General features: G+C 43.9%; 1 protein-coding gene across 1 annotated transcript in view; it reads right to left on the bottom strand.

The window, feature by feature from the left end:
- Positions 1-2054: 2054 nt before the first annotated feature.
- GRIA3 (glutamate ionotropic receptor AMPA type subunit 3) overlaps positions 2055-11886 on the bottom strand; it is a 400526-nt gene continuing 390694 nt past the window's right edge. The window contains exons 17-18 of the mRNA XM_004713054.2: positions 9674-9921; positions 2055-4348 (exon numbers count right to left, since the gene is read on the bottom strand). Coding sequence (XP_004713111.1) covers positions 9676-9921 — 246 coding nt within the window. The 3' untranslated portion in view covers positions 2055-4348; positions 9674-9675. The remainder of the gene's footprint in view (positions 4349-9673; positions 9922-11886) is intronic.

Here is an 11886-nt window from a genome sequence, read left to right as displayed (position 1 = left end):
TGTATGCCTTCCCCTAACCCTCTTGTCCAAGCGATGCTTGGCGACGATGATACTATTTGGGGGATTTTTGCCCATATCGATGGGTTGGTGAACCCTAAGGTTTTGAGGATGCCAAGGAATTGGGAGGAAGGCATTGGGCAAGGACAGATCCCTGCATCTTCTGAAAACAATGCTTGATCAAGGAGCCCCGGGTCTTCAATGTGACCATGACACCTAGTCTGAAAGGTGCAAGAAATCCCTCAGCACTGCATTTCTTCGTTTTGACTCATAAAGACAATCAGCCTCCCTCATCATCCTCGCCCAAGGCCTTGCCTTTCCCTCAGTCCAGAAGGATAGGGGTGAAACTGTGACGCCACTCTTCTGACCTCAAATTAAAAAGCGAAAGCCTGAGGGGATGTCAAATTCTGTGTGTTTCCATACCTGAAAGTAGGTTCCTTGTGGCTAGGCGAGGACAGAAGGGAGGGCTAGGGCTCGGGGCATCTGATAGCATGTGATCAGATGTGCATCTTCACAGGGCCAGAAAACCAAAGCAGAAAGCAAGAGTCGTTTTTATTCCGCGTCATTTGAAGCTCCGGCCTTCAAATTTTGCAGCGGACTCTATGGGTAAACAAAATACCTGTAGCTGAATTCAAGAACCCCTTCCTTCAAGGAAAATACATTCTAAACCTCACTCGGACCATCTCTGCTATCACCTGCCACAGGGCCTGAGATGAGTTTTTCCTGCAGGTTAAGGAATCGAAGTTCTTGTTACAAGAGAGACCTGCTGTTTTGGGAGATCCAGGATTTGGTTTGGTGCTTGAACTGAAGGGGGTCATCATCCCAACCTGGTCACAGAAGCCGCACCTTGGAGAGCAGTTCTTTTCTGCTGGGCATCGTCACCAATGCAGAGGAAAGTGGTGAAAGAGTGACAATCCGTGAGGGGTTCGCGAGCTAAGCAGTGTTTCAAGACCGTGAAAGTTAGAGTCATATGCTACACCCTATAGGCTAGGTGATGAAAGTGTACTTATATCAGCCTATCTGTACTTCCGAATCTGCAGAAAGTCTTCTTTGCCCACTCCTATTTGCCTTTCTCTACAAAGCCTTGTGCGCACAGCTTCCTTGCTCCCTAGCCCCAGGTAGCTTTCTTCCTTTGTTTTAAACTTGGCTCATTTTCTCCACTGAAAAGGATCCCCTTTCCTTCATTTCAATCACTCACACCAGGGCTCTGCCATCATAGAAAACCGGTCTTTAGGGAATCCTTTGCCGTATTTATTGGCTAAAGTTATATTCCGAGTTCAGACTCTCCAAATCACAGTAGTTCAATAACTTCCTGTTTCTCTCTTAGAAATAGTCTAAAATTTCCACAGCCCTCAATTACTGATTGATTTTTTCACTCTAGATCAGTGGGCCTTGGTGGATATTAATTTATCATCAGCCGTTCAGGCAGCAGCACGACCCGGAGCCCAGTTACTAAGAGTACTAGCTCTGGTGGCCTAGTGGGTTATCCATTGGGCTGCTGTCAACAAGGTCAGCAGCTCCGTAGGAGAAAACTGACTTTCAGTTTCAGAAATGATAGTTCTACTCTGACTTGTCAGGTTGCTATGGGTCAGAATCAACTTGATGGCGACGAAAGGTTTCCTTTTGTTTGTTTGTTTACTGGGACATACACTTGTCAGTGAGTTATGGAAATAATTTTTAGTCCCATTGAAGTTCATCAGTCCTGAGCTTAGGCACTTCCTTGGGAGGTCAGATCTGGGAGTGAGAAGACTAGTTCAAGGTCAGGATACAGGCAAGTTTCTGGTCCCAAAGTGTGGAGGGTATAAGGAATGGGGATGAAGAGTCTTGAAGTCAAATTTTCCCTTCTTTACACATTGAGCTGAAATGCTGCTTCTTGCTGTTTGTAAACACTCTCTCACCATTGGTGATCCTGACACCCAGAATCTAAGGTCTTGGTGGCACAGGGCCCTTTGGGTTGAGAATTCAGAGCCTGACTTCAGTTGAAGACCGGTGAGTACTAACTTGACACCTGCTTCCAAGCAGATGTTGAACAGTTAGTCAAAGCACAGAAACAGAAGTCTTTCTTTACAATTTTATTTACAAAATGTATTAAAACTTTGTACAATACCTCAATGGCATTGAGGCTTTGTAATTTATGCCCACACATGCAGTTTACGCTTTTACGACCATTAGTTTGCTTGGCAATTTTTCTGTCACTGAAGTACAGCTTTAACAACAAAAAGAAAGAATTGGAAAAAAAATCCTCAAGTGACTACCGCCAAACTCCCCTAGCATGAAGTTAGTAGCAGAAATTTGAAGCAATCAAGATTTTTTTTTAAACATGCAAGTTTTTAAAAAATATCAAACCAATTTACCCGCCTCTTCATCTCAGTGAAGTCATCTCTCTGAAAAACTGATTTGAGTCAATAAGCATACATTCTCTTTATACAGTGCCTATGAAACCTTTTGTGTGTAGGTTGGTTGGGTTGCTTTATACAACTTCATATTTGTACGGCATTCGCTTCCCGTGCTGGGGACGTTATAGCATTTGGAAGTTGAAAGGTCACAGTTTTGTGATAAAACAAAAATAAAACCCCAAAGTCAAACCAAACAGAAAAGCAAAACAGAAACACAACAGCTTTCTTTTTAGTTCAATACCATGTAAGATGTGACAGGTGAGTTATTTGTTTATGACACACTTTTTTTTGGGGGGGTGTGAAAGTCTATATTACACTTTTCTGAAAGCATTTCATTGGAAAGAGACTTCTTCCTTTCTCTTCTGAAGACAAGAGCACATGTGCAGCGCGCCCACTAACCATCTAAGGGTCACACGTGGGGGAATGAAAGTGAGCGAGCTCCTCGGTCTTACAGTCTGGAAACTTCCCAATGCACGCATGTCACCGATGAGAGCCCACTACTGAACTACAAAAAGCCTACACTGTTATATAGGAGGTAATTAGTGAGCGGAGACGATTTCCTTGGTCTGGTCTGATGATGTCAATGGCAGGTACACAATTACTTACTAGATAGCCATGGAGTAGGGGAGCGATCTTCTAAGAGAGTCCGTCGAAAGACTGCTCCAAGCAAGGGCCTAGGAGTGATGCTGAGGCCCTCGGTTTAGCAGTAGGTCTGGGAGTGCATTTTCATCTTTGCAGACTAGGAAAGGAAACATGCAGTCGGACGGAGAGCCACGGGCACAAACAGGCTACAGCTGGCAGGCCAGACCTAGCAAGAATAAAGTCAGATTGAGAACGGCGGTCTGAACTCGCTGGCCCTCCTTGCGACGTGGTCCTGTCTCCGTGGTGTACACTTGAAAGGCATACTTAGCAGAGAAAGCAGAGCTAAACACAGTGTTGTTTCTGAGAAAGATATTCTAAACACATCTGGGAGTATAGGCAGCCTTTCCTGCACCTCAATGCAAAATACTCAGCGATATTGGCTTTAAAATACACACGGAAGCAAGAAAAACAGATCTGTGAGTGGAAATTCCAGGCGTCTTGGAAAGCCCCGGGATCCGTTTTAGGGGAAAGCACCGAGAGGTATGCCTGATAGTGCCCGTCCCCTTGCTACCCAGCAGGAGTGCATTCCCGTGCTCTGTTAATCCCTTCACAGCGTGGGAAGTTACCAGTGCAGGTTCACAAAGCCAAGTCTAGAATACAGAGATGTCACGGTTGAGGCCCTTTCCCCAACTGCTTTGAATTTGCCAAGTGTTGCGGTTCTCGTCTAAAGATATACACGTCAGCCACGTTGAAAGGAAATAGGGTACACAGAACATCACCACCAATAGGAAGTACCAAAGACATCGGGTCAGCAGATCCTAGGAGAAATGCCAGTCTGTCTTCCCAAACACAGGGAGTCAAAGATGTTTTGTTTTTGAAGTCAGGAGGAATTGATTACTTTAGCTAAGATGGGCCTATTGGCTGAACTGGAATTTTAAATTTGTATGTGTTTTGTTGTGTGAGCGTGTGTGTGTGTGTGTGTGTGTGTGTGTGTGTGTGTTACAGAATATGGTGTTTTTATACTGTGCAGTGGTATCAAAGAATGGCTTTTGTTGAATTGATTTTTTAATAAGATTTTTTTCCCTCACATACTGGAATCTTGCATGTCCATTTGTTGGTTGGTTTTTATTTTACTTTTTTTTCAAGCAAAGCGAAAAGATTTCGATGGTGGTTTGCATTGTCTCGAGTCTCAGAGTGTTCCATAAGGCACTGAAGGAAAAAAAAAATCAGTTTTTCCTATTGAAAGGTCATTGCACCATCAGCAATATTCGTGTCATGCCCGACACCAAGGAGAGTGAAATCTGGCTCAGGATCCTTGAAGCAGCCACGGTTTCAGTGATTCCTCTTGTCACATGCCTCCAGTGGGAAGGGATCTGCAAAGGCAAGGGGACATAGACATTTGAAGGGGCTTTCACTTGGGAAATCAGCAGTGTTTCCTGGTTTAGTCTATCTCAGGAACAAACAAAACAAACAAACAAACAAACAAACAAACAAACAAACCCTGTGATTGCATCCCATTTGGTTATCTTTAGGCAAGAATCTGGCTGGCTACATTCTTTAGCCCAATGCAAATGTTTTGCAATAGGTTAGATTGAGGTTCGTTCTCTACTATGCACACGGCGCTAAGCATCATACAGGCATTGCATGATGTCTAACTCCAGACTGTAATTGCTTAGGCTTTAAGTATACTCAAAAGGCTTAGTGGTATTTAAATACAGCTAGTCAGAACAAGTACACCATGTAGGGTATTCTAATGGCAGAACCTGTGATAAAGGACTGTTTACCCATGACAGAAGGTAAACAGTGTTGTCTGACTTGTTGGATTACAATCCATTTGGACGGTGAGAAGAAAATCGACTGCTCGTTTTCCTTGATACCTATGAAGTTAGTTCCTAAAATCCGGCACTTGGAAGAGACCACCCTTTGCACGAGGAAACCAGAACCCTAAGACTCCGGAAAGGATTTGGCATCCACGGGTGTCTGTGTCCTGATGCCGTGGGGCTGATGGAGATGCGGATGGCACCTTCCTGATGGAGGGGATTCTTGCATTTATTCACCTGCTTGCCCCCTGACTCCGAACACAGAAGGCTGCCTTATTGGCTTTCTCTTCAAGCTCACTCCACCACCCTTTTTCTCTCCATGGATGGCATGCAGTTTTCTCTCCCAAGCCAACACTATGCTCAATCCCAGAAGACTGGCCCAAGCACTATCACCCACCGGCCCTGGAATAAGAATCTCAAAGGAGAATATAAGAGATGCATGTGAAGGCCAATAGCCCCAAGGAGAGTAGACTACGATTGCCATGGAAGCAGGTGACCTCTTTCTCAGAAACGTTAGTGTCCCAAGTCTAGCGATTTAATCTATATCAAAGCTTGGGGAGGTTTTTATAATTATGGCAGAAAGATCAAAGGCTGTCCCCCTCGATTCTGGCCTACAGTGGCCCTATCCGCAACAGAACGACACAATTGCATCATCACAATTGTTCCTAAGCTTGAACCCATTGTTGCAGCCACTGTGTCAACCCATCCCCTTGAGGACCTTCCTATCCTATGCTGCCCCTCTACTTTTCCAAGCATGATGTCCTTCACCGTGGACTGGTCTCTCCTGACAACATGTCCAACATACATGAGACGAAGTTTTGCCATCCTTGCCTCTAAGGAGCAGTCTGGCCATACTTCATCCAAGACAGACTTGTTTGTTCTTTTGGCAGTCCATGGTACTTTTCATATTTCCCCCAGTCCCAGAATTCAAACACATTAATTCTTCTTTTGGCTTCTTTATTCAATGTCCAACTCTCATATGTGTATGGAGCAATTGAAAATATCATGGCTTAAGTCAGTCACACCTTAGTCCTCACATTAACACCCTTGCTTTTCACTATTCTAAAGAGGTCTTGTGCAGCAGATTTACCCAGTGCAATGGATCTTTTGCTTTCTTGACTTCTGGTTTCATGAGCATTGATTGTGGATCCAAACGAGACAAAGTCCTTGACAGCTACAATCTTTGGCCTGTTTATCATGCTGTAACCTGTTGGTCCAGGTGTATAGTCTCACTAACTCTTACTGTATCATTTCCTGATTTTAACTTTCACAGAAGTCAAAGTCTGTTCATGAAGAACACCAATATGTTCACTACCTACTCCATCTAGGATAATCTCTTTTAAATGGGAAACTGGATCCCCCCCCCTCAAACAAGCACACAAAACACCATTGAAGAAAAACCGAGAGGTCGGGGCGGTTCTGAACAGCAACGAGGAAAGTGCGATGCATTCTTAGCGCTACAAGCAAGATGAAGGCACGGTGAATCTGAAGCGCCTGATGGCCAACCACCTGCCAAGGCATGCTTGGGAGTCGCTCCGCCAGTAGCTGCTCAGTAGCCAGAGAGGCAGCACATAGACAAGAGGCTGTCTGCTCCTTAACGCATTGCTGTTGGGTTGCTCCTTTCTCATAGCGACCCCCTCGGATTGTTTAGAATTGCCCCATAGGGTTTCCAAGTCTGGTGGGTTCAAACCACCAATCTTGTGGTTCGCGGCTCTGTGCTTAACTCAACTGCACCACAAGGGTTCCTTGTGAGTGCCACACAAGAGCTGAGGCTGTGGCATGAGTTCTCATGAGTCCAATAATCTCGAGCCCATCATCACCAGGGAGCATGGAGAGTACTCCTTCCACTTTTAAGGATGACTTTCATAAAACCAAGGAGCTCAGGTGGTGCTAGTAGTTGAGACCCCCTCAGTTGGATTGTGGGAGAAAGATGAGGCTATCTGCTCCCCTAAAGATGTATAGTCTCAGAAACTGTACAGGGCTGATGTCGATCGGAGTCGACTAGTTGACTATGAGTTCAGTTGTTTTATTTTCTTCCCCATAAAACCTAGATTTCACCTGGACCATATTTTTTGGAGGTGATTTTCCCCTAAGTCATCCTTCCTAAAGAATATTCTAGGGCTGATTATTTTGGAAGTAGACCACCAGACCTTTCTTCGGAGGCACCTTTAACCTTTTGGTTAGAAAGTGAGCATGTTAACGATTTCCAACATCCCAAGACCTCCTCCTAAAGAATTCCTGGGACTATGATTCTCTGAGGTTGGCCCTGATAATTAGCAGTCAAAGTTTAATCTCAGGGTACACCTTGATCTCGCTGCCCCTGAATAGACCCCAGGCCAGGCCACAGAACCAGAAGTCTAAGAACTAGGCAACAAGCTAGAAGTTGCTGGGAAATATTCCAGAACTTCTTGGAAAATAAGAGATGAATGGGTGAGGATCTCCCTCTCCATCAGCCAACTGGCTGCAGTTGGCTATTTTTCTTTTCCTGCATTGGGCCTCTTGACTGACACATATAAGGTCTCCTGGCCCGCCTTCCTTCTTGTCTTGAGACTTCACACAGACTCGGAGAACCGATTTGTTTGCAGAGGCTCTTCCCGGCTTTTCTTTCCACTTTATCCCGGAGATGGTTACCAAGGTGCTAGCTAGCGGGGCCATAACCACGCTGGCTCAGCATCTATTAAACTGCATTCCTTGTGTGTGTGTGTGTGTGTGTGTGTGTGTGTGTGTGTGTGCGGGCCTCCATTACTCCGACTTTTGCTTCATAAAAGTAGGTCAGCCAAGATGACCAAACGCAAGCCAGAGGAGCAGACTTGGGTTCTGAGGCTCTTCCCTCAGGGGTGATGTTCCGACACTCCATCTCAGGATCACGAAAAGCCTGCCCATTGAACGCAGGCTGGTGGATCCCATTTACTTACTCTTCTTCCTTTTTTTTTAAGGTTAAATTCTCTGAGATAATTTTCCTCATGATCTTTCTACTCTGTGGATAGCATCGATGCTTGTGAGAAACTCAGAATCGCCGCAGGACCCATCCCACATCCCTCAAAGCGGATTTTTGTGGCCCAGTGGAATCTGCTCTCCATTTGACTGAATTTCTCCTTTGTTTTCAAAGTTTCTGGAGGCCCCCGGCCAAGAGAGATTGGAGGCTGTATGTGTGTGCAAAGATCCAGTATACTCAGATGTGTTGTTTTGGGCCAGCACTTGATATGGCTGGGTTACCTCAAAGGGCAAATACTATCTGACTGATGTTTACATCAAATGAGGATGCTTGGGAAAGTGTCATATAGACTTAAGGTGTTTTAGTTATTTGGATGTCAGTACCTCAGAAATTGGGATGATTAACGGTCCTAAGACAAAGCAAATAAAATACACAAAACTTTAATGAACCTACGTAAATTATTCAAAGAGTACAACATTGAAAGGGAGCAAGCACATTAAGTGTGCGCATGCAAACAATGCTAATTATAGATGAAACCATATATCATACACACAAAATGCAATGGGAACCCTGGTCAGTGCAGTAGAGACCTTGCAGTAAAATGTTACCATCAGCAGCAGAAATGAACAATCAACAAATTCACCAAATGAGATGATGCTTTCCTTCATGAAAGCAAATGATTGATTTGGATTCAAATAGTATTATTATTATTATTATTTTAAAGGCTGTATGTAGATCCTTAATGTGAAATACAAGAAGGACAATACACAAATACCTTTGTAGAGGTGCAACATGGTAATTTTACTCATGGGGTCAAACATTTTCCTCCTCAAATGAGCGAGATGACATTGCCAATTGTTCAGTTCCACTTCAGGTAGGAGTGTTAGTGATGACAGATGAACTTGGGGGTACCAAGACTAGAGCATGTGCTTTTCAACACATTCAGAATGTACCTGGCTCCTAATTTCAAGCTGGCCTTTGGATATCTTTGTGCTATCAGTGGGGTTTGACCATAGCTGCCAGAATCAAGATGGCCTCAGACAGGCTCATCCGAGTATATATTTGGGAGTGGCCAGCCAGAGGGAGCCCCCACTGTCCTTTGGGAGATACTTACCGGACATGATTTCTAAGGAAAGGACAACAAAGGGACTCAAGATGAAGAAAATTGAGACACATTTAAATTGGTTGCTAAAAGAACCTCAATTCCCCTATGGAACAGGGAACCACTTAAGGTGGCAAGGCCTCCCATTCATCCCCGATATTAACAGCCATTCAAAGCAGCTGCTTTCTTTAGAACTGCTCTACCCAATCCGGTAGCCATAGCTACACATAACCATTGGCCATTTGATATGTAGCTGGTAAAAACTGAGATGTGCTGAAAGGTCAAATTTCTAAGACTTAGTATGAAAGAACTTACTATTACTCATCATTAATTTTTATACTGATAGCATGTTGATATCATAACTGGGTTAATAAAATATGAGAGGGCTTCAGAAAGTTTGTCGATGAAAAAAAATCCATTATCTTTGAATCCCATTTTCCCACAAATGTTTTGAAAGCCCTACATGTGTGATTAGGCTAAATGTCACTGTTTTCTATCCCCCCCCCACCCTCGTTTTGAATGTGCTGTGAGCGCATCAAAAATTATGTATGTATGTGGCCCACATGTGTAATTTGCATATATGTCAATTGAGCAGTGCAGCTCTAGAGAATTTTAGTGTTCTCTTTGGGTCACAGACCTCAATGTAATTATGAATCGGCTATTAGAAAAGCACCGTGGCCTGATGAGAAAGCACAGCCATTGTTTCCAAAGAATGAACTGGTTGCGAAGAAAAGACAATGCTTGAAACAATAAACCAAATCAAAAGACAAAGCAAGAATGGAAAGAAAGAGATGAACACACAGAAAAGTTAGGCAGATTAGTTTACTAGACCTTTACCTACCCCTAGATCTTAACACTCTCTGTTCCATACACGTTGTAGCCTTCTCTGTATGTAGCGTAATTCTGAGTGTTGGTGGCAGGAGTAGGCTTAAAGTTTTGGGTGTTCTTTGTGAGTTTCATGCGCTTGGACTCTGCCCGTGATTTGTAACAGAATTCTATCAAAGCCACCATCATGGCCAGCCCCAGACCGCCGACAAGTATATAGAAAACGCCTGCCACGTTGCTAAGGCTCAGAGCGCTGGTCTTGTCCTAAGAGAAATGAACAATGTGATTAGTTCTTGGGGAAAACAAAGGCACTGGGACATTATAAGACAACACAAGAGTATAGGAGAGTTCTAAGTTGTAAAATCACTAAACATTGATGTAAGTGTTATGACTCAACTCTGGCAATTGGCTAATGTCTCACAATGACCAGCCCGATGGTAGACTGTGCTTCTGTTAACAGTTGTGATCCTCACCTCAACAGTCTTTTGTTTGATTCCTTAAGTCACGTAGGACCTCAAAATGGTGTTCAACAACTCAAGGACACACCACTGGGCCATGGGAATCAAAGCGTAAACACAAGCACAGTTTATTCCTCTGCCAGCCGCAATATGCACCATTTGCCAGACTTGAGCTGTGACATAATCTCTAGAAATGTAACACTCTTTTCATTTGGGAACTTGAAGCACTCTTTCCTCTCTCTGCCCCGCAACACCCCTTTCTCCCTTGTTCTCCCCGTGACAAACTTTGCCAGCTAGCCTTTAAAGGTACCAGGTGAGAATCTTAGAGGTTCCTGATATTCTTATCTGGGGACTTACTACACAAGGGTCACTTCCAAAAAAAAAAAAAAAAAAGGTTTACTTTTCCCTCTCCCTCAGTGGCTGAGAAATATTTTCTCCCTTTGGAGAGTGGTAGCTAACTTCTCACCCTAGTTAAAATCAAGACAGCAAGCGGCTGTGCTGCAAGAATAAGGGGGTAGCTCAAGAATTGGCTCTATTCCATCTTCCTGGGAGCTTAAAACTGTCAGGAAGGAACCATTGGCTTCTGGATTGGCTCCATATAAATCAGAAGGATTCTCCAGGAGGCTGATGGTTAAAAAAAAAAAGTTCAGCTAATTTTTAGATTGTACTCCAGGGAGTAGGTAGTAGAGAATACTACTACTAGTACTAGGACTATTACGGGTACTACTAAAAATATTCCACTTGTCTACTTTCTATTTCATAGGGGAGGGGGCAGGGGGAAGTAAAGAAAGGAAGCCGGTCACTGACTTTCAGGTCAAACTGTGCAAATCTGACTAAGCTGTCTGCCTGGACGAAAAAGCAGAATCGGAACTGCTGAACAATGGAACGGTCAAAGTTGGTGCCTTGAGCCCTACCTTGAGGTAGGACACACCAAAGGCCAGGAGTCTTTCTTTGGAAAAATAAAATAAAATAGCATTTTGTAGTCTTTTTAGAGGGGATGTAACCATTTTGCTGCTGTTGGAATTGAATGGAACACCCAAATGGTTAAAGCAGTGAATCGAGTGTCTTATTTAAATGATAACTGAGTGACTAGATGATGACCAATGCTGACACAACTCTCCACGGCTCAGCTAGTGCTGGGACCACTCAAAGAATTCAATGCAAAGACCGTGTGGCCATGTTTTTTTTGTTTCTAGTTAGGGCACCAGCCCTAAGCTTGTTTGCCTAATGAAAAGGCCAATTGGCCGTGAATCACATGGTTCGAAGGGAACTAGGTGTGCAAGTGTCTCATGTGGACAACAACCTTGAAACTGTCACTCTTTTAGGATGAATGGCAGTAGTATGCATTTTTGTCACTAAGGAAGCAGTGGACCATCTCCTGAAGGAGGAGGCTAGTGATGCTCTCTGCAAAGATGTTTATTTCCAATTTCCAGTAAACCCTTTTCTGCCATTACACGTGTGTGTGTGTGTGTGTGTGTGTGTGTGTGGTGTTATTTGATGGGGGTGAAATGTTCTTTGACCTAGCCCACCTAAGCTCTAGCCACAAGGACAGTTTCAAGTTCCACATATTCAAATTTCACAAGAGTTACAGAATTCCCTGATGTGGGATGTAAAAGACCAGTAGCAAAATGGTTCACTGCACAGGGAAAATGAGTGGCATTTCATGAAATGAATTAACTGATACCACGATATTAGTTCAAAAAAAGGAGAGGCAAAAAACTGAAACTAAAAAAGAACTCTCTTAGGGGAGCGAAGGGGGGCAGGAAGGAGG

This window comes from Echinops telfairi, unplaced genomic scaffold (assembly GCF_000313985.2).
Source record: "Echinops telfairi isolate 266 unplaced genomic scaffold, ASM31398v2 ScPeMD7_6080;HRSCAF=6971, whole genome shotgun sequence".
Classification (NCBI taxonomy): Eukaryota; Metazoa; Chordata; class Mammalia; order Afrosoricida; family Tenrecidae; genus Echinops; species Echinops telfairi.
The sequence above is the reverse complement of the archived record's forward strand: the minus strand, read 5'-3'. Positions and strand labels throughout refer to the sequence as shown.